Raw genomic sequence first — 21815 nt, 5'->3', positions numbered from 1 at the left:
CAGGCAGGTGCCACTACACCCAGTCAGAGCCTCAGCTTCTTCAGCTGTAAAATGGAAGTAATATCATCCTCACCATGCTTCATATACGATAAGCACTCAATAAGTGAGCTTTATGATTATTATTATTTATTTTAATTATATTTATTTTTCTGAGACGGAGTCTCACTCTGCAGCCCCAGGCTGGAGTGTAGTGGTGCGATCTAGGCTCACTGCAGCCTCTGCCTCCTGGGTTCAAGCGATTCTCCCGCCTCAGCCTCCCGAGTAGCTGGGATTACAGGTGTCCACCACCACGCCTGGCTAATTTTTTTTTTTTTGAGACAGTGTCTCGCTCTGTCGCGCTCTGTCGCCAGGCAGTGGCGCGATCTCGGCTCACTGCAACCTCCGCCTCCCGGGTTCAAGCGATTCTCCTGCCTCAGCCTCCCGAGTAGCTGGAACTGCAGGCAAGCACTACCACGGCCAGCTAATTTTTGTGTTTTTAGTAGTGACGGGGTTTCGCCACGTTGGCCAAGCTGGTCTCGAACTCCTTACCTCAGGTGATCCGCCCGCCTCGACCTCCCAAAGTGCAGGGATTACAGCTTGAGTCACCTCGCCTGACCTCTTTTAATTTTAAAGGTTAATAGAACCAGCTCTGAAATCAGCCTCTGCCCCGCTGGCCCTACTCTGGTACCAGCAGCGCCCAGTAGCATACACAGCCGCGTGCGCCTCCACCTCCGTCCGCAGGTGTCGCTGTGGATGCCGCGGCTGGGCCCCTCTAGGCGGTGACGGCGGCACCGGAAGTCTCGTTTTTGCCCACTTCCGCTCTCTGGCCGGGCTTGGGCTGCGTGGAGAATACTTTTTGCGATGCCTACTGGAGACTTTGAGTGAGTCGGCGATCGCGGAAGGGGGCACGGGAAGCGGTTGGGTTGCTCTGGGAAGTATTATGGGGCCTGGGTGCGCCGAGGCTGCGGGGGCCGGGCCTGGCTGACTTAATCTTCGTTCCCCACACATTGGTTTCCGCAGTTCGAAGCCCAGTTGGGCCGACCAGGTGGAGGAGGAGGGGGAAGACGGTAAGTGTACCCGGTCGCCCGGGGTATTCGCGGCCAGGCCCGAGCCGGGTGACTGCCGCCTGCTTCCATCTCCCAGTCTGGCACCGTGTACCCCGTCACGGCCTGCCCCTGCCCCGCGCCATCCTCCTTGGGACCCGCCTGTTGCCAACTCCAGGTGTTCCCCCGCAGGTCCCTCTTCCTCCCATGCCACTGCCGAAGTCCTCCCAGCTGTTCCCCTCCTCCAGGGAGGAAGTTGTAATCTCCCGTCTCCTGTTTCTCTACTGGCGCCTGGTTGGCTTCATGGCCTGGCACCCACCTTCCTACGAGGGATCCCCCATCCTTGCCACTCCGAGTCCCCATAGGGCCATCCCAGTGCGCTGCCTGGCCAGCCCTTTGCCCTTGGCCTGCCTTTCTCCGCTCTTGCTGTAGGCGTCATCCCAAAAGCCCTTCCATCGCAGCTGGGGAGCTCCTGCCCCTGGAGCTGACCCCTCCTCCCTACGCTGCCTCTTGCAGACAAATGTGTCACCAGCGAGCTCCTCAAGGGGATCCCTCTGGCCACAGGTGACACCAGCCCAGAGCCAGAGCTACTGCCGGGAGGTGAGTGAGGATGGCCACTCCGTGTCCGGGCTGCCTCTCCCTCCAGCCCTGCCGCTCCTGATCCCCATGACCCAGGGCTCAGTCCTCTGTTTTTCCCCTTCTCCCAGCTCCACTGCCGCCTCCCAAGGAGGTCATCAACGGAAACATAAAGACAGTGACAGAGTACAAGATAGATGAGGATGGCAAGAAGTTCAAGGTGAGGGTGGGGGGTGCAGGGAGTGGGGACCCTTGTGCTTGGGGGCCCTTAAACCGGAAGGGGGCGGGGTGTGTTGAGGAGGTTGATAAAGGACATCCCTTGGTCCCAGGAGCCTGACCCTTCTCCCCTCCCATCCTCAGATTGTCCGCACCTTCAGGATTGAGACCCGGAAGGCTTCCAAGGCTGTCGCAAGGAGGAAGGTGAGGCTCTCCTTCCCCAGGGCTAACCTAGAGGAATTGGAAAACCGTGCTCCCGGACCTTTGTGTTTAGAGATGGGGCTTAACTCTTTTTTTTTTTTTTTTGAGACAGAGTGTTGCTCTGTCCCCCAGGCTGAAGTGCAGTGGCGCGATCTCGACTCACTGCAACCTCCGCCTCCTGGGTTGAAGTGATTCTTCTGCCTCAGCCTCCCGAGTAGCTGGGGTTACAGGCATGTGCCACCACGCCCAGCTAATTTTTGTACTTTTAGTAGAGACGAGGTTTTGCCATGTTGGCCAGGCTGGTCTCGAACTCCTGACCTCACATGATCTGCCCGCCTCGGCCTCCCAAAGTGTTGGGATTACAGGTGTGAGCCATCGCACCTGGCCGGGTTTAACTCCTTGTACCTGTTCTGTTGAAGCTGAACTGAGGCCTGGAGTGCTTGCACTCTCTTGGGGCCGAGAAGTCCAAGGCACAGCAGTCGATAAATAGCAACTAAATAAATGACGATAAATACCTAATAAAAAGTTCGATGATATATACCAAATTATATTAATAAATATCAAATAAATTCGATTGTAAATATCGAATAAAAGTTAGATTCTTTTAATTTTTTTATGGACACAGGGTCCAGTTCCTGTTGCCCAGGCTGGAGTACAGCGGCACGATCATAGCTTACTGCAGCCTTGAACTCCCAGGCTCAAGCCATCCTCCCACCCCACCCTCCTGAGTAGCTGAGATGACAGGTGTGCACTGCCACACCGGCTAATTTTAATTGTTTGTAGAGATGGGGTTTCACTATGTTGCCCAGGCTGGTCTCCAGCTCCTGGGCTTAAGAGATCCTCCCACCTTCGCTTCTCAAAGTGCTGGGATTACAGGAGGGAGCCACTGCGCCCAGCCAGGGTTAGATTCTTATTCCTCTTGGCCTGTCAACCTGGAGGAAAGAGGCAGGAGGTGGTCGCAGCAGTTTTTGGAAGAAGCGTTAGCAATAAATACACTTAGAACAGCTTGCTGTGCACTTAATTGTAACATACCCCATGCCAAGCACCTTGCACGAAGTGTTTCTCATTCAGTCTCCTTAGGAGCCCAGGGAGGCAGGAAGCTTTTGTGGTTCCCGTTTTATAAGGGAGGAAGCTGAGGCTCAGGTTGTCTAGCTCAAGGGCCCGGAGGTCTGGGTGGACCCCTGCACATCCCTGAGTATTGCGCCCTGGTGGGAGCTGGTCCGCCAGGCTGCACAGGCCCCACGCTGTGTAGCTGTCACCTGGACCCCGAGGCTGACAGCTGCCCTGCCTCCTGGAGCTCAGGCCTGGCGTGTACTCAGGAAATGGGAACTGTCGCCAGGACTGTTCAGGGAGTGCTTGAGGAGGATGAAAATGGGGTTTGAGGCCCAGACACTCTGGGGGTGGCTGTTGTAGGTCTAGGGTACCCCATTGTGGAACCCGGCCTGCCCCTGCCCTCAACTGTCCCCCATCCCTCCCTGAGCCCAGAACTGGAAGAAGTTTGGGAACTCAGAGTTTGACCCCCCCGGACCCAATGTGGCCACCACCACTGTCAGTGACGATGTCTCTATGACGTTCATCACCAGCAAAGAGGTAAGCGGGGCAATCAGGTGGGGCTGGCATCCTGGGGTGGGGGCAAAGGGGGTGCCTCAGCTGCCTCTGAGCTCCCTCCAACCCGCCCCTGCTAGGACCTGAACTGCCAGGAGGAGGAGGACCCCATGAACAAACTCAAGGGCCAGAAGATCGTGTCCTGCCGCATCTGCAAGGGTGACCACTGGACCACCCGCTGCCCCTACAAGGACACGCTGGGGCCCATGCAGAAGGAGCTGGCTGAGCAGCTGGGCCTGTCTACCGGCGAGAAGGAGAAGCTGCCGGGAGGTGCGGGGCTGGGGATGGGGGCTGCCGTTGCGGGGGCGGGAGGGTCCTGCTGTCAGTGCACGGGTTCTGTCCCCAGTCCCCACTGCTGCCTTTGTGCTGTCATCTCCAGCACAACAGCGCAGCGGGTTTGATGGTGCCAGACTCTCCTCGGGGCGTCTGTGCCTTCCTAATTGGCTGTACCTCCTATGGTTGGGAGACGGGTGTCTCCCATATATGTGCGACTTGGCAGCTGTGACTTTGCTGGTGGCCCTGTGACTGTGCTGATGAGCTGCTGTCTGTCGGCCCCAGGGTGCTGATCACCCCACCTTGTGTGTGCGCACTGTGTGTATAGTGTCTCCGTTGCATGCCTGTGGCTGTACTGTCCGAATTATTTGGTGGGATTTTCTGGTGGCGAATGTGAGAGTGGAGACGTGCACTTGTCGCCTACCATGCAAGTGGGACCTGGGCACTGTTCCTGTCGTGTGTCCCATGCCTGCCGTTGCTGTGGATGTGAGGCTGCTGTCCCTGTTGCCCTCCTGCCCTCTCTGGAGTGGGGTTGGGGCTCCTCCTCCTCCACCAGTGTCGCCGGCTGGGAGCTCAAATGGTGTCAACTTCTCAGGTGTCACCTTGGTGTCCTCGTGGCCAACTGGCTGCCTGTGGCTTGGCACATAGTGCCTGCGCTGGGTCAGCACTGAAGCCTGAGCTTCCTGGGGCGGCTCTGTCCCCACGCCCGCCAGAGTGAGGTTGAACTCGACTGTCTTTTGATCCCCAGAGCTAGAGCCAGTGCAGGCCACGCAGAACAAGACAGGGAAGTACGTGCCGCCGAGCCTGCGTGACGGGGCCAGCCGCCGCGGGGAGTCCATGCAGCCCAACCGCAGAGGTGAGGGGCACCCCGATGCCAGGCTGGTGGGTGGACACCTCCCGGCACCTCGTAATTATCCCCGAAGCGTGCACACGAGGGCCGGGCAGTGGCCTCCCCCTCACAGCCACCTCCCCTCTCCCACACAGCCGACGACAACGCCACCATCCGTGTCACCAACTTGTCAGAGGACACGCGTGAGACCGACCTGCAGGAGCTCTTCCGGCCTTTCGGCTCCATCTCCCGCATCTACCTGGCTAAGGACAAGACCACTGGCCAGTCCAAGGTGGGCAGGCAGGCAGGCGTGGCGGGGCTGTGTGAGGGTCACCTGTCCTAGGGTCGCCTGTCCTAGCTCATGCCCCTGACCCCATCCCGCCCCTCCACAGGGCTTCGCCTTCATCAGCTTCCACCGCCGCGAGGATGCCGCACGTGCCATTGCCGGGGTGTCCGGCTTTGGCTACGATCACCTTATCCTCAACGTCGAGTGGGCCAAGTAAGACTCCACCCCTGCCCGGCCGCACCCCACCTCTCCCTGCCCCAGCCCCTGCTCCCCACCTCGTCCCAGCACCTTCACGGAGCGTTGGGCCAACCAATAGCCCTGAGCCAATTTAACAGTCCCCCAGCTGGTTTTGAGAGGACAGTCCTTTATTGTTTTTTTCCAAAACCTGGCAGAGGGGCGGAGGAGTGGCAGCTCTGGTGCCTGGGGTCCCTGCCAGTCCGTGGGCCAGGCCTGGAGACTGGCCACCTGGCTCTGTGCCCACTTCGTCCTCACATTACCCCGTCCTTCTCTGCCCACCCACCCCCAAGACGCCACTTGGGTGTCTGGGGTCTTGGGGTGCCCCCAGAGGTCTCATACCTGCCACCCTCCTCTACCCCAGGCCGTCCACCAACTAAGCCAGCTGCCACTGCGTGCTCAGCCCAGGACCCTTGGTGACAGAAGGCAGCCTCCGAGAGCACGGGCTCCAAAGGCAATAAAGCAGCTCCACTCTCTGTTGGTTCTTTTTGTTCTTGCGTTTCCAGTCCTGTGATGGGGGCCAGTGCCTCCCCTCCCCTGGGTGTGGTTTGGTCCCTGACCCTGCGGGGAGCCCTGTGGCCAGCGCTGTGGGTGGGAAAGGCGACGGCTCCTGCCTGGGCTGCGGCTGGGCCCGACCTGGCCGCAACCACAGGTGTTGCTTTTTGGGGGAAGGGGCACATCGGGGCTGCGGCCCTGCCCTCAAGGTTCTCCAGCAACACCTGGGGTGAGGAGGTGGCTTCCGCTAGGCCACGTCATTGGTTTAGCTCGTGGGACTGGGGCTCTGACGGTTTAGGGGCGGCTGTGGCATTGAGGGGCAGGGCTTGGCTGGTGCTCTTGGTGTCATCTGGGCTCCAGCTGTCCCTGTAGCCGGGGCAGTGTCGGTGGCAGCAGCCCAGGCTGGGCACTGCGGCCATGTAGAGTAGCGGGTGGATACAGAAGGCCAGGGGCATGAGGCCCCGCATCACCTGGTAGCCCACGTAGGGCCCCAGCTCCAGGGCTGCCGTGGCCTGGGCCATGTCTGCAAAGCTCGGGCAGCGGGTGTTCCAGCGCCGCCAAGCATCCACGTTGAGCACCCACATGATGTGGTAGGGCACATAGGAGCTGGCGTAGAGGGCCACACCACTGGCTACCAACGCTGCCACACGCAGCTTCTCGGCCACAGTCATGCCTGGGCTACGTAGCACGGCCCGCCCGAGGGCGCCGTAGGCTGCCAGCGTGAGCAGCAGTGGCAGGCCGCAGCCCAGCCCCACCAGCGCCAGGCTGTACACTCTGTAGACCGCCAGCCTGTGGTCTGCTGTCCTCAGACACTTGATGCAGGCCTCGGGCCTGGCCACGCTGCAGTTGCCTGCCCCCTGCTGCGGCCTCTTAAGGTGGGAGAAGTTGAGTGTGGGCATGGCCAGCAGGGCGGCCAGGATCCAGCCGGCAGCGCTCACCACCCAGGCGTGCTTGGGTTGCAGGTGGCTTCGGGCAAAGAAGGGGTGCACGATGCCCAGGTAGCGGTTGAGGCTGATGCAGGTGATGAAAATGACGCTGCCCAGCAGATTGCAGGTGAAGAGGAAGTGCTCCAGGCGGCACGCGGCCTCCCCATAGCGCCAGTGCTTGGGGGGATAGAGGTAGGCGGCCAGCGGGGGCAGCGTCAGGGCGCAGAGCAGGTCGCTGACCGCCAGCTGGACCGAGAATACCACAGCAGGGTGCCACGGGCGCTGCTCCCGGGTGCTGAAGCGGTACAGGGCCAGGCCATTGCTGGCCACAGCCACCAGGAACTCAACCACCAGTATGGGCCACAGGAAGTGTCCCTGGAACCCACTGAGGATTTTGTCGGCAGCTGCCAAGAAGTTGGCAGGGCAGGACTTGGCACCTGTGGACAGAAGGTGTCACCAGCTGAGCCCTATTCCCCCATAAGGCAGCTCCTGCTACCCCGAGAGCCCACGTCTGCCATGGCATGGATCCGTTGACACGAGTTCTTTCCTCTCCCTGGAAGGGGACCGGGCTCCACTCCTTTATATGGACAGGACTGGGGCTCAGAGCCAGGGTACTACATTGGGCCCCGATGGACCAGCTTAGGCGGGCCAGGCAGTCTTGGAGCTCAAGGTCCACTGGTAACACGGGCAGCGGCCACCCTGCTCCCCCACCACACTTGGCCCCACTAGAGGCCTCCTCCCCAAAGTCCAGCCCCAGCAAGGCCTGCCGGCTCCACTTCAGATCTGTGCCGTCCGAAGCCCCGCGGGCGTCCAGCCCCCACCCTGCCCTGACCTCGGCACCCGCCACCGCCCACAGCCTCTTCTCCCTGTGGCCACCAGAGGGCACCCGCGAGCGCTGGAGTCCCGTCCCATCCTTTTGCTTCCGGGTGCTCACACTTGGCCAGGGAGTTGCCGCCAAAAAGCCAGACTCACCCCACAAGGTCCCACAAGAGCGCTCCTGCCCGCCATACCCCCCAGTGCCACCCTCTGTGCTCCACGACTTACTCCCTCGCACCAGCCCACCCAAGCTTCCTGGCTGCTCTTGCAGACTTGTGCCTTTGTACCTTCGCACCCATTTTTTTTTTTTTGAGACAAGAGTCTCGCTCTCATCACCCAGGCTGGAGTGCAATGATGCGATCTCAGCTCACTGCAACCTCTGCCTCCCGGGTTCAAGTGATTCTCCTGCCTCAGCTTCCTGAGTATTTGGGATTACAGGCACCCACCACCACGCCTGGTTTAATTTTAAATTTTTGTATTTTTAGTAGAGATGGGGTTTCCCCATGTTGGCCAGGAGGTCTCGAATTCCTGACCTCAGATCTGCCCGCCTCAGCCTCCCAAAGTGCTGGGATTACGGGCGTGAGCCACCGCACCTAGCCACACCCAGACATTCCTGAGGCTCCTTTTCCCACGTCCGTGGTCCTGCCTGCGAGGGGCCCCAAGGCCACCCTAACCACTGTTGACAGCAGCCCTCGTGCTCTCCACTCTCCCTTCCCTGTGTTATTTTCCCCCATACCCTGTACCCCCACCTGATGACGGTGAGAAAAATCTCCCTCCTTCGGGAGGATGGGGGGCCCTGCTTACCCACTACTGGCACCAGTGCTCACCACAGTGCCCAGGGCACAGCAGCACAGGGACACTCACTCCTTGTGCACCCCACTCCTGCCTCTGCAGGCTGGGGACAGGCTTCTCCGGAGGAGCCTCCCCGCTCCCAACGCCAGCCTGCTCAGAGAGGAAGTGTCGTCTAGACCTGGCTTTTTTTCGAGACAGGATTTCACTGTCACCGAGACTAAAGTGCAGTGGTACAATCACAGCTCAGTGCAGTCTTGATCTCCTGGGGTCAAGTGATCTTCCTGCCTCAGCCTCCTGAGTAGCTGGAATCACAAGCTCACACCACCACACCCAGCCTTGACCTAGGTTTTTTTGAGATGGGAGTTTCGCTCATTGCCCAAGCTGGAGTGCAACGGTGCAATCTCGGCTAATGGCAACCTCCGCCTCCTGTGTTTAACTGATTCTCCTGTCTCAGCCTCCCGAGTAGCTGGGATTACAGGCATGTGCCACCAGTTCCAGCTAATTTTTTTAGTAGAGACAGGGTTTCTCCTTGTTGGTCAGGGTGGTCTCGAACCCCTGACCTTGTGTTCCGCCCGACTCAACCTCCCAAAGTGCTGGGATTACAGGCGTGAGCCACCCTGCCCAGCCCCAGACCTAGGTGTTTTACCAATACCCACTACCCACACCTCCTGACAATCTGCAGACCCCCAGACAGCCAACATGCCTTCTCCTTACCCGAGACATTGGCTGCCATGCTCCCGTGCCGAGTCTCAGCCTGTGTCTGCTACCCAGTTCCCCCGCCCCTCCCCCAGTCACCAGTGGCTTAGCGGGCCCTGCCCCAGCCCCGCCCCCAGTTCCTGGCCCAGCCAGCAGAGCAGGCCAGGGTGCCTTTCCATCCACATTTCCTTCCTCATTGTGCCACAGCCCTCCAAGGTTCAAGCTCATCCGCTGAAAGCGTGACCTGTCTGCTTGCAGAGCTCTTTGGTGGGACTGTGGGGAGGGGCCACTCATGCCTGCTGCCACCACCAATGAAACCAACCCCGTGCAGGGTAGGGGAGAGACCCAGCTTCCAGAAAGAAAAACCAGGTGGGAGGGACTCTCGGGTGTAGCCGGCCCAGGCCTCTCTGGGTGCTTTGTAGGGCTCCAGAATCCCCCATCCCAAATGCTGACATGGACCCCTGGCCAGTTCAGTTCTTTACTGGAGTGGAAGGGTTGGGAACACAACTCCTTTATGAAAGGAAACCGAGGGCCATGTCTCGGGCCCCAATCTGGGGCGTTCAATCCATCCGCTGCTCCGGTGCGGCTTGGGCTCAGGCCACTCTCTTCCGTGGGCGGCCCCGGCCCTGGCCTCGTCCACCATCCTGGGAAGCCCCTCTGGGCCCCCGCCTGGCCTGGGCTCCGTGGGACTTGTCCTTGGGCTTGGGAAACTTCTGGTCACAAAGGCGACCCCTGCCTCGATCCATTTCCCGCCGCTTCCGCTTCTGCCCTGGAGACTTGGCGAGCCGTTTCCGCTTGGCCTCGGGGAACAGGTCTGTGGGGAGGGACAGTGTCAGGGCCCCCAGGGACAAGGACAGGCTCTGGGTGCCCTGCTGCAGACCCCACTCCATACCCTCACTGGGCGCCTCGCCCACCGCCTGGCAGAAATACTCGATGTCATCATCTTCCTGTTCATCGTCGTCCTCACCCAACCCCAGGCTCGCCGTCCTTGAAGGGATCCCAGAGGCCTCTTCATCACCACCCCTGACCCGTGCCTTCTTCATGCCCTCCAGGCTCTTCTTCCTGGAGGAGGGCGTGGGGGTCAACATGGCCGCCCCTCCCAGGGACCCCCCTTGGCCCTGCCCTTCCCAGCCCTGCCTGGACCTGTGGGCCTCCCGCTGCTCCTGCTTGCGCTGCACATTCTGGGCCTGCTGGGCCTGCCTCTGCGCCTTCAGCCGCAGCTTCTTCTCCTTGGCTTCCAGGATGGCCTGTAGCTCCTCCTCCGTCTTGCGCACTGAGCCAGGAGACACAGGTCACCCAGATCCAGGTGCAGCTCCACACCCATGACCCCACACCCCCGCGGGCCCCAACCTTACCAAAACTGTGGAACATCACTTTGCCCTCCCCGACGCCCTCCTGGACCTTGATGAGCTGCAGTGTCATCCGCGGGCCGATCTAGGGGGACGAGGGAGAAGTGTCAGCCCATCGTTGGCACTGGCGGACCCCAGGGGTCCCCTGCCCTGGGCCTCACCTCGGTGAGCCGCACTGCACTCTGCTGGGCCCGCATGTTGCCACGGCCGGCGACAGCCTGAGGCAGCTCTGTGATGTTGTGGTCGCCGTCAGGCTCTGCCTCGCTCTCCGACAGCCCCGCGCCCCTGTGTGTAGGACATACAGGGCTCAGTGGGGGAGTTCAGGCTCCCGGGCCTGTTCTGGGGTCCCCGGGCCACGGTGGCCTCCCGCCCTATGCCCTCCTCACGTGGCCAGCAGCTCGCTGATGTCCTGCAGGCGGCTCATATTGGGGAACTTCTCCTGGAGAAGCTTCTTCATCCCGCGACTCGCGCCCACAGGAACGACTTTGATGCTACTGCAGGAACATGAGTGGACGGCAAGGGGGCGGCCAGGGGGCAAGTGGGTGGTCAAGGGTCACGTGACGGGGCTGGCGGTCCCCATCTCACCCTTCCCACAGTGCGTCAGGGCGTTTACTTTGAGACAGAGCAATCACAGAGTCTCAGCAGGAGTGCTGTCATCAGCCGCACGTGGAGGCCCCCACCCGGCACCCCCTCGTCTCCCATCCTGCTGGGACACTCACTAGTGGCGGAAGTCCAGCTCCTGGGAGTCGGGGTTGTAGTCGATGAGGAGGCAGCGCTTGATGGTGTTCAGGTTCACCTGGAAGGTGAGGAAGAGAGCATACTCCAGTAGACTCATGGCAAAATTTGGGGAAGTGGGGGCTTTGGGGGATACACACACTGTTCGTGGACTGTGGCACTGGCTAGAAATGCTGCTTCCAGCTCGCACCTGCAGTTTCAGCTACTCCAGAGGCTGAAGTGGGGGGACTGCCTGAGCCCAGGAGTTCAAAACCAGCCTGGGCAACACAGCAAGTCTCCATGTCTACAAAAAGTAGATAGAAAAATGAGTTGGATGTGGTGGCGCATGCCTGTAGTCTCAGCTACTCAGGAAGCAGAGGCTGCAGGATTGCTTGTGCCCAGGAGTTCAAGACCAACGTACGGAGACCCCATCTCTTAAAAAAAAAAGTAAAGAAGGCTGGGCAGGGTGGCTCACGCCTGTAATCCCAACACTTTGGGAGGCCAAGGCGGGAGGATCACGAGGTCAGATCAAGACCATCCTGGCTAACACGGTGAAATCGTGTCTCTACTAAAAATACAAAAAATTACCCGGGGCGTGGTGGTGGGCGCCTGTAGTCCCAGCTACTAGGGAGGCCGAGGCACGAGAATGGTGTGAACCCGGGAGGCGGAGCTTGCAGTGAGATGAGATTGTGCCACTGCACTCCAGCCTGGGCAACAGAGCGAGACTCCGTCTCAAAAAAAAAAAAAAAAAAAAAAAAGTGAAGAAGAAATCCTGATCCCAGAGCCCGTATTAGACTCCCTGATGACTGATATCTTACATAATTTATAAGTCCCATCTGAGAGTCACTAGTGACAAGGATTAGGAGCTACGACTCAGGAGCCAGATGAAATTAAAAATCCAGTCCTGCTCCCTGGAATCTAAACTTAGCATCTCTGCCAGCCTCAGTTTTGCTTTTTTTTTTTGAGACAGTGTCTCGCTTTGTCACCCAGGATGGAGTAGAGTGGTGTGAACACGACTCACTGCAGCCTCAACCTCCTGGGCTCAGGTGATCCTCCCACCTCAGCCCCGCCTAGTAGCTGGTACTACAGGCATGCACCACCACACCAGGCTTTTTAAAAATCTACTTTTTGTAGACATGGGGTCTCGCTATGTTGCACAGGCTGATCTCAAAGTCTTGGCTTCAAGCGATCCTCCCACCTCGCCCTCCCAAAGTACTGGGATTACAGGCCTGAGCCATAGCACTGGGCCCGCAGCTTCCCTCCGTAAAACAGGGCCATGGGAAGAGATGTTACGATCCTGCTCAGCCCAGCACTCAACACACATGGGAAACAGAGCTCCATCAGTATTTCTTTCCACCTGCTGGAAAAGGTGCAGCTCGCGGGGTGGGGAGCGCTAGGGGCATCTCTGGACACTTTTGCCCAGCATCATCAGACACAGGAGTGGGATTTGACCTCAGGACTCAGCAGACCCAGGAGCTCTCAGCCTCAGCGCTGGGAGGAGTGAGCAATCCATCTGAGGGCCTGTGGCAGCTCTACCCACTGCACCCCCCCATACCTGCCACCTCGCCAGGCCAGACCCACCTTGTGCACGTTGATGGAGGGGAACAGGTTCTGGAACATGGTGGCCATGAGCTTCACATGCATGCCATGGGGGCCGAAGCTGTTGAGTACCAGGAGGGGTGGATAGGCAAACTGCTGCTCATGCATGCGGTGCCGGCGCAGTGAGGAGACCACATCTCGCACCAGCGAGTACTGTAAGGCAGGAGTGAGGAGGGGGTGATCACCAACCACACATGGCTGCGGACACCCCCAAGTCGAGCTCCCACCCCACATGGCTTTGTATCACCTCCACCCCTCTCACCTTCTTGACCTGGAAGGTCAAGGTGGGGCCTCCTGGGAGGCGCATCAGCTTCTGCAGGAGAAGAAAAGATCAGTGACATTGGAGGGGTCTAGCAGAGGAGCCCGCGAGTAGGCACCTTTGCCCCATCTCTTCTTCAGAGCGTTTACTTTGAAGCCAGAAATCACAGCAGCTCAGAGGCATATGTGTTCATCATGAGAGATAGGGAAAGTGGGGGTCTGGGGGAGACGAAGGGTGAAGGCATCTACTCACAAAGTAGATATTGGTCTCTGTTTTGCTCAGGATCAGAAAGTGTGTGACCCCGAGGGGCCCAGCCACTGCCACGCAGTCCTTCAGCGAGTTCTTCTTACGAACCTGGAAATAACAAAAAGAAAAAAAGAAAACATAGCTTATCCCTTGTTGCGACGACTATAAGCTGACGGTGCAGATCCTGTTATGGTCTGTCTTGCACCTGACCCTTTCAACAAGCCCAGAGGAGCAAAAGGATCTTAGCCTTTCGAGTCAATCGGACGTGGATTTGAGTTCTAACTCTGTCTCTTGCTCACAGCGCATTTTCCATTGACAAATGAGCGAACTCAGGCCCAGCGAGGTCAAGTAACTTGCTTCAGGTACTGGGAAGAAGTCAGTTTCCAATCCTGCTTTGCTGCCTCCAGATTCTAGTCTCTCTTTTTTTTTTTTCTAACACCGTCTCCTCCTGTCGCCCAGGCTGCAGTGAAGTGGCACGATCCCGATTCACTGCAGCCTTAATTTCCTGGGCTCAAGGAATCCTCCCACCTCAGCCTCCCGAATAGCCGGGACTACACGCACACACCACCATATCCGACTAATTTTTCTATTTTTTGTAAAGACGGGGTTTCACCATGCTGCTAAGGCTGGTCTTCAATGCCTGGGCTCAAGTGATCCTCCAGCCTCAGCCTCCCCAAATGCTGGGAATACAGGGATGAGCCACTACGCCCGGCTCCAGATTCCGTCTTAAACGTCAGGCTTAGGCGACCAACTATCTCCCAAGCTGCGCGCCCTCACTCCAGCCCAGCAAAAGCCCTGAAAGGCAGAGATGATGCTCCCCATGAGGGTCCCTTTTTCCAGCCGGGGAGACTAAGGCCTCCCACAGTTTTATAACGGGAGCCATTACTGCAGCTACGAAGACTAGGCCGAGGGTGGGTGGAGGCGGGCTGGGGGTGGGGTACAGACCTGCAGACGGCTGGCAGTGAGCGGCTCCATGACCCGTCGCACGTCCAGGCTGAGCTGCCGTATGTTGCGACCCGTGCAGCCCCGCGTGAACACGAACGAGTGCGGGTTCGCGGCATAGGCCTCGAGGTTGCGGAGCTGCGCCTGGGCGCGGGCGCGCTTCTGGTGCCGGGACTGCGGCGGCGAGAGACAAACGGTGAGCGCCGCGACCTCGGCCGGGACCCCACCTGCGCCACCTGCCTCCCAAGCTGCCAGGCCTTACCCTCCCTGACTGTCCCATGCTGCTGTGTCCTCCACGAGGCCTCCCGCGTCTGCCTCTTCCGGCGCTGCACAGCTCACTTCCGGCGCCTGAGAGTCGGCACGGCGTGGTGACGTCATCAGGCGGGCCTGCGCACTAGGTGGCCTCTGGGAGCGGGGAGGGGCAATCAGATGGAGCGGTTGCTATGGAGACACGGGTGCCTGTTTCTAGGGAGACCGGGGCGGGGCTGTGCGGCTCCGGGCTGCAGAGAAACTAATCTGCCGGTTCGAATCCCGCTTCGGCCCATTTCCTCCAGCTGGGCTAAAACCACTTTCTGCATTCCGAGGCTCCTAAAATATCCCAAAGTCAGGCTGATAATGTCCCCCGGGCCCACGAATTGGGAGCGATCATGTATGCACAATGTTGGGCGCTCTGGCGCCAAGTACTTGGGGAGAAGCCACCAGAGGGAATGACTACGGCAATCATTCATTTTCGTCCCGCAGCTCCTCTGGGCCAGCTGTCCTCCCCGGGTACCCCTGTCTGCAGACGGGCTGATGGATGGAAACTCCACATCACCTTCTGGAAACTAAAGGCAAGGCGGGCGTTTCATGAATAACTCGCCCCCTCCTTCTTTCCGCTCAAAGCCTCAGTCTTGGCCTCAGGCCTCTGGCTTCTTCCCCAAAACCTTGCAGTGGGGGGAAGGGACACCCCCTCACTGGGCTGAACATTAATCTCCCCTCCCCCATTGGCCTCCTCTCCCTCCTTGCTCTCTCTGGCACCCCAATTCTTCCTCCTCTCCCCCAGATGTGTCTCCCTTCCCCCTCGTCTTCCCCCTGTCTCTTTCTCCCCCTTGTAACTTTGTCTCTGTCATCAGTTGTCTCTTTCATCATTTATAACTAAAGATGGAAACTAAAGAAGTTTCCTTTCTCTGTGTCTGGCCCCATCCCTGTTTCTTTCTTCTCATCTGCCTCCCTGTGTCTCTCCCCATCTTCCCATCTCTCTCTGTCTCTCCCCATCTCCCCGTCTCTCCCTATCTCTGCCATCTCCCTATGTCTCTCCCATCTCCCTATGCCTCTCCCATCTCCATCTGTCTGACTCTCTGTATTCTTCAGCCCCTCTCTGTGACTTATGAAGTTCCCTCCCTCTCTACTGCCAATGGGGAAGCCAGAGGGGGCTGAGGGTGGGGGGCCGAGGGGGGCCCAGTGTGGGGGCCCCAACCCAGGCCCAGAGCCCAGCCTGGCAGCCTCTCTCAGATCTGGGACGACCATTTCCTCTTTCAACCCTGGAGTCCACTCGAGTTACTCGGGAGCTCAGGACGGTGCAGACCAGGGGAAGGAGGCGGCTCTCCCAGCGTGTGGCTGGTCGTCGGTGGGGCCTTCGGACAGGTCTCGGACCCTGGGCCTGGGCTCTGCGGGGCTCTACGTGAGTTTCTTTGTACCCCTGGGAAATGACTGCATGGTTACTTCCCCCAGTTCCGTCCTCGTGTGATTTGACTTGTGTGAAAATGTGACCGAGTGTGTGGGAGACAGACGGTGACCTCTGTGGTGTGGTGGATAGGTTTCCGGGTGTCACCTGTGTGTACCTGTTTTGTATCTGTGCACTACTGTGTGATCACAAGAACCAGGATGTGGACAAGCCTGACACACAGATAAAGACCCACTCAGCCCACCCCATTTCCCTTTAAGTTGTGATGTGTGTGTGACCATATTTGGAACATAGAGTTGTTGCCTGAAACTGTGTTATGTTTCCAGCTGTGTCTTTTTTTAAATTTTTGTAATCAATGAGACATCCTTTATTTATGAAAGCATAGTTCCAATGCAGAAGTCAAGCTTTATGGTTATATATTAGGATAGGTTCAGATCTGATATGACAATGTCTAGCACTAACTTTAACATGTTAAAGCTCTGATTCCTGAATGTTTTTCTCACTTAATATATTCTCTCCAATGACAAGCTGGTGTGCTTGGCTTCTTATGCTGAAAAATATATGCTTGAATTCTATAACAAGGTATTAACAAAATCATGAATAGTTAATTAAATAAGTGCCAGCATTACATGGAACTTACTGGCCACCAACTCAGAACCATAAAACTACACACACACACACACACACACACACACACACACACACACAAACACACACATACATACACACACACAAAAACAAAACAAAACAAAAAAAACACCAAAGAAAGATAGCTATCACTGTACATATGAATACTGTTCAGGATATCAGATCAATTATCAAATCCAAGGTCTCTGGTGTTTTGTCTTACAGTGTTGAATATATGAGTGCTTCTCTATTATACTGACTTGTATTATTTTCAACAAATAATTACGTGGACTCAAAATCTTACATTTTTATTTCTTTTCTTTTTCTTTTTTTTTTTTTTTGGAGACAGAGTCTTACTCTGTCACCCAGGCTGGAGTGCAGTGGCTCACTGCAACCTCCGCCCCCCGGGTTCAAGCGATTCTCCTGCCTCAGCCTCCTGAGTAGCTGGGATTATAGGCGTGGGCCACCACACCCGGCAAATTTTTGTATTTTTAGTGGAGACGGGGTTTCACCATCTTGGCCAGGCTGGTCTTGAATTGCTGACCTCGTGATCTGCCCGCCTCTGCCTCCCAAAGTGCTGGGATTACAGGCGTGAGCCACTGCGCCCGGCCTTACATTTTTATTTCTAATTATAAAATCCAGATTAATCCAGAAAACATAAATCACATGTAACTGAGGTAGGGTTTTCACTTTAAGAATATATTGCTTCTATCACAATTTAAAAATTTACAGCTGTGTCTTTTATATTTATTTTTTATTTTAATTCATTAATTCCTCAATTTATTATTTATTTATTTATTTATTTATTTATTTATTTATTTTTGAGATGGAGTTTCAGTCTTGTCGCCCAGGCTGGAGTGCATGCGGTTGCTCTATCTCGGCTCACCGCAACCTCCACCTCCTGCCTCAGACTCCCGAGTAGTTGGGATTACTGGCGCATGCCACCATGCCCAGCTAATTTTTGTATTTTTAGTAGAGACAGGGTTTTAGCATGTTGGCAAGGATGATTTCGAACTCCTGACTTCAGGTAATCCACCTGCCTCGGCCTCCCAAAGTGCTGGCTTTCAGGCATGAGCCACTGCACCCAGACTTTTGCTGGGTGTTAATGTGTGCGTGTGTGCGAATGTGCGTGTGTGTGTGTCTTTGTGTCCACTCTGTTATGTGCCCACATGTGTGTGACTGCTGTTGTGTACATATGTGAGTTTCCGAGTCAAGCTACCTCGCCTGGCTCCCGTCCTGGTCTCTTTTTGGCTGTGTGACTGCAGGCAAGTCGCTTACCCTCTCGGAGCCACAGTTTTCCCTGCTGTAAAATGGGGGTACATACAGAATCCAGCTCAGGTTGTGAGGATCAAATACATAAAAGGTGTGGAGAGTTTAGAGCCAAGCCCTACACACGGCGAGTCCCCAGTGATGTTCCTCGTTCTCTGTGTGGTGTGTGCGTGTCTGGGGCTGGGATCACGCCTGGCTGCCCCGGGGCCTGCAGCCTCCCATGCTCTGGGCTCTGCAGTGGAGGGTGTGGGGGAAGGGGAGGGATGTCCAGGACACTGACCTGTGTTATCAGGCTCTGGTGGCCTGGGCAGGGGGGTCTGGCAATTCTGTCTCATTTCTCATTTGGGAAATGCTAAATATTTATAGTTTGGGCTCCTGGGCCCAGCATCCCAGCTCCACTCCCAGGCTCTGGGGGCTGGGGAGTGGTTACCAAGCCTCCTCTCTCCTTCTGTCCCACCGCCCTCTCCCCGTCTCTAGCTCAGAGGCCCCACTGGACCCTCGGCTCTTCCTTGGACTTCTTGTGTGTTCTGTGAGCTCCGCTGGATTCAGGGTCTTGGGTATCAGAGGTGAGAGGGTGGGAAGGTAGGTGCAGGTTGATTCTCACTGTGGGGAAACTCCGACCACAGCTTGGCTTGGGGGCCCTCACGCCACCCTGCCACCCCAGGCTGAGAGTGTAAAAGGCAGTGGGTGTTATATACACGTCCCAGTTCTGGGGGGTTGGTCAATCTCTGTTTTGGGGGGTGGGGCATGTCAGTGATCAGGGGACAAAGAGAGGACCCTACCCCCGGATCCTTGTGAGCCCCTGCTTGGTGTCTGAGTCCAGAAGTAAATGTGGCTGTCTCCAGCCCAGAACCCTCCATGGCTCCTGCCTGACTCAAAGTAAAACCCAAGTCCTCCTCCGGGCCCACAGGACCCTTCACACTTTGCCCTGTCACGTTTTACCTCCTCCTGCTTCCCCCCTCTCTGTTTCAGCCTCGTAGACATTTCTGCCATTTCCTTTTTTTTTGTTTGTTTGTTTTTTTGTTTTTGAGACAGAGTCTTGCTCTGTCACCCAGGCTGGAGTGCAGTGGTGCAATCTCAGCTCACTGCAAGCTCCGCCTCCCGGGTTCACGCCATTCTCCTGCCTCAGCCTCCGGAGTGTCTGGGACTACAGGTACCCGCCACCAAGCCCGGCTAATTTTTTTTTTTTTTGTATTTTTAGTAGAGACAGGATTTCACTGTGTTAGCCAGGATGGTCTCAATCCCCTGACCCCATGATCCACCCGCCTTGGCCTCCCAAGTGGTGGGATTACAGGCGTGAGCCACCGTGCCTGGCCTTTTTTTTTTTGAGCCTTGCTCTGTTGCCCAGGTTGGAGTGCAATGGCGCAATCTCGGCTCACTGCAACATCGGCCTCCTGAGTTCAAGTGACTCTCCCACCTCAGCCTCCTGAGTAGTAGCTGGGATTACAGGCATGCATTACCATGCCCAGCTAATTTTTGTATTTTTAGTAGAGATGGGGTTTCACCATGTTGGCCAGGCTGGTCTTGAACTCCCGACCTCAGGTGATCCTCCCATCTCGGCCTCTCAAAGTGCTGGGATTACAGGCATGAGCCACCGCGCCTGGCCCCTTTCTGCCTTTTCTTGGGTGCAATCTCCGGGCCTTTGCACCTGCTGTTCCCTCTGCCTGGAATGCTCTTCCTCTTCTCTCTCTTCCTTCTGGTCTTTGTGAAAGTGTCACTTATTCTTTATTTTATTTTTATTTTTATATTTAGTAGAAATGGACTTTCACCATGTTGGCCAGGCTGGTCTCAAACTCCTAGGCTCAAGCAATCCTCCTGCCTTGGCCTCCCGAAGTGCTGAAATTACAGGCGTGAGGCACTGTTCCGGTCAAGTGTCACTTCTTCTGTGAGGCCTTTCCTGACTCCTCTATTTTATTTTTTTTGAGACAGAGTCTCGCTCTATTGCCCAGGCTGGAGTGCAGTGGTGCAATCATGGCTCACTGCAACCTCTGCCTTCCGGGTTCAAGTGATTCTTGTGCCTCAGCCTCCTAAGTAGCTGAGACTACAGGCGCATGCCACTACGCCTGGCTAATTTTTGTATTTTCAGTAGAGACAGGGTTTCGCCACGTTAGCCAAGCTGGTCTCAAACTCCTGGCCTTAAGTGATCCTCCTACCTCAGCCTCCCAAAGTGCTAGGATTACAGGCACCTCGGCCTCCCAAAGTGCTGGGATTACAGGTGTGAGTCAGCGCACCCAGTCCTGACTCCTCTATTAAATGTCCCCCACCTCCAGGACTGTCACCCCCTTGCCTGTTCCATTTTTCTCCTAAGCACGATTGCCCTCTGACCTACCTAACGCTGTCTGACTTATTTCTCTGTTCTCCCAACTTGAATGTCAGCTCTGCAAGGGCAGGAATTTTGTCTGTTTGGGTTAAGGCTGTGTCCTCATTGCCTAAAACAGCATCCCTGGCACACAATAGGCACTCAAGGCGTCTGTGGTTGAATGCATGAATGAGGCAATGTGTGTGTGAGATGGAGACCCTCGGGATATGTGCTTGTACAGGCATCAGGAAGTGTAGGTTTAGGGCTGGTGTGGTCGCTCACATCTATAATTTCAGCAGTTTGGGAGTCCAAGGTGGGAGGATCACTTGAGCCTAGGAGTTTGAGACTAGCCTGGGCAACACAGTGAGACCCCCTCCCTACAAAAAAGTAGCTGGGCATGGTGGTGCGCACCTGTAGTTCCAACCACTCAGGAGGCTGAGGCAGGAGGACCACTTGAGCGCAGGAATTGGAGGCTACAGTGAGCTATGATTGCTTCACTGCACTCTAGCCTGGGCAACAGAGCATGACTCTCTTTTTTTTTCTTTTTTTTTTGAGATGGAGTCTCACCCGGGTTGCCTAGGCTAGAAGGCAGTGGTGCGGTCTCAGCTCACTGCAACCTCTGCCAGGTTCAAGCCATTCTTCTGCCTCAGCCTCCCGAGTAGCTGGGATTACAGGCATGCGCCACCATGCCCAGCTAATTTTTTGTACTTTTAGTAGAGACGGGATTTCACCTGTTGACCAGGCACCCTGTCTCTACTAAAAATACAAAAATTAGCTGGGTGTGGTGGCACATGCCTGTAATCCCAGCTACTTGGGAGGCTGAGGCACAAGAATCGCTTGAAGCCGGGAGGCGGAGGTTGCAGTGAGCTGAGATTGCAGAGCGAGACTCCGTCTAAAAAAAAAAAAAGGGGGGGTGGGGGAGAGAGAGAAAGAGAGAAAGAGAGAGAGAGAGAGCTTGTATATGGAGGTACAACCCTAAATCTGCTGTTCAAGGAGCGCTGCTGAGACTTGAATAAGGATAGGAAGGGAATGATGTTAAATTGTGAACAATGTTCCAGGCTGCAAAAACAGCAGGTACAAAGGACCTGAGGCTGGAACTTGCTTCGTGTGAGGAAGGGCCTGGGAGGAGTGAGGGCAGGAGGGGATATGGCAGATAGCACAAGTTCTTTTTTTTTTGAGACGGAGTCTTGCTCTGTTGCCCAGGCTAGAGTGCAGCGGCACGATCTCGGCTCACTGCAAGCTCTGCCTCCCGGGTTCACGCCATTCTCCTGCCTCAGCCTCCCGAGTAGCTGGGACTACAGGCACCCGCCACCACGCCTGGCTAATTTTTTTGTATTTTCAGTAGAGACGGGGTTTCACCGTGTTAGCCAGGATGGTCTCGATCTGCTGACCTCGTGATCCGCCCGCCTCAGCCTCCTAAAGTGCTGGGATTACAGGCCTGAGTCACCGAGATAGCGGAACTTTTTATGGACCATGGGTGGATTTGGGCTTTTCCTGTAAAGGAGGTGGGAGCCAAGAAGGATTCAGAGCAGAGGAGGGAGGGAGGGACATGAACCGACTCAGATGTTCATAGGCGCCCTCTGGCTGCTGTCGGGGAGACTAGACCTGGGGTTGAGGATGGAAATCCAGAGAGCAGGGAGGCAGCTGCTGTCACCCAGATGGTGTCTTGAGCTGGGAATTCAGGGAGGGTCTGGGGGCAGTGGGGAGTAGCGGAGACGTGGAGGAATTCAGGATCTAAACAGAAGAGCAGACAGGTCTGGCTGATGGATTAGATCTGCTGAGATGGGTTGGATCTGCTGGGGTTTTGGCCTGAGGACGTGGAAGATGGGGTTTCCAATATCCGACTGCTGGGAAGGCAGTTAGTGAGACGTTTCCCTCACC

General features: G+C 56.5%; 2 protein-coding genes and 2 non-coding genes across 6 annotated transcripts; 1 reads left to right on the top strand and 3 right to left on the bottom strand.

The window, feature by feature from the left end:
- Nucleotides 1-90: 90 nt before the first annotated feature.
- On the top strand, nt 91-5718 carry EIF3G (eukaryotic translation initiation factor 3 subunit G). Its single transcript, XM_002828646.5, has 11 exons — nt 91-860; nt 1000-1046; nt 1539-1622; nt 1730-1818; nt 1959-2018; nt 3501-3605; nt 3701-3890; nt 4642-4749; nt 4878-5014; nt 5115-5221; nt 5607-5718. The coding sequence occupies exons 1-11, from the start codon at nt 841-843 to the stop codon at nt 5620-5622; spliced, it is 963 nt and encodes a 320-aa protein (XP_002828692.3). The 5' UTR covers nt 91-840; the 3' UTR covers nt 5623-5718.
- On the bottom strand, nt 5712-14530 carry P2RY11 (purinergic receptor P2Y11). 3 transcript variants are annotated; one of them, XM_054538267.1, is made up of 13 exons: nt 14339-14485; nt 14080-14250; nt 13141-13242; nt 12892-12942; nt 12612-12782; nt 11036-11112; nt 10703-10810; nt 10478-10601; nt 10323-10401; nt 10111-10240; nt 9860-10029; nt 9704-9781; nt 5712-7100 (listed from the first exon to the last, which is right to left on the bottom strand). In XM_054538267.1, exons 1-13 carry the CDS (start codon nt 14354-14356, stop codon nt 5995-5997), a joined length of 2385 nt encoding a protein of 794 aa, XP_054394242.1. In that variant the 5' UTR covers nt 14357-14485; the 3' UTR covers nt 5712-5994.
- Nucleotides 10907-10986, bottom strand: LOC112130248 (small nucleolar RNA U105B). Its single transcript, XR_002912522.1, has one exon. It is a non-coding gene; the product is annotated as a small nucleolar RNA U105B (small nucleolar RNA).
- LOC112130294 (small nucleolar RNA SNORD105) lies at nt 13012-13096 on the bottom strand. Its single transcript, XR_002912560.1, has one exon. It is a non-coding gene; the product is annotated as a small nucleolar RNA SNORD105 (small nucleolar RNA).
- Nucleotides 14531-21815: the final 7285 nt, after the last annotated feature.

The sequence above is a fragment of the Pongo abelii genome, chromosome 20, assembly GCF_028885655.2.
Source record: "Pongo abelii isolate AG06213 chromosome 20, NHGRI_mPonAbe1-v2.0_pri, whole genome shotgun sequence".
Classification (NCBI taxonomy): domain Eukaryota; kingdom Metazoa; phylum Chordata; class Mammalia; order Primates; family Hominidae; genus Pongo; species Pongo abelii.
Note: the sequence above shows the minus strand (reverse complement) of the source record. Positions and strands in the feature narration are given on the sequence as shown.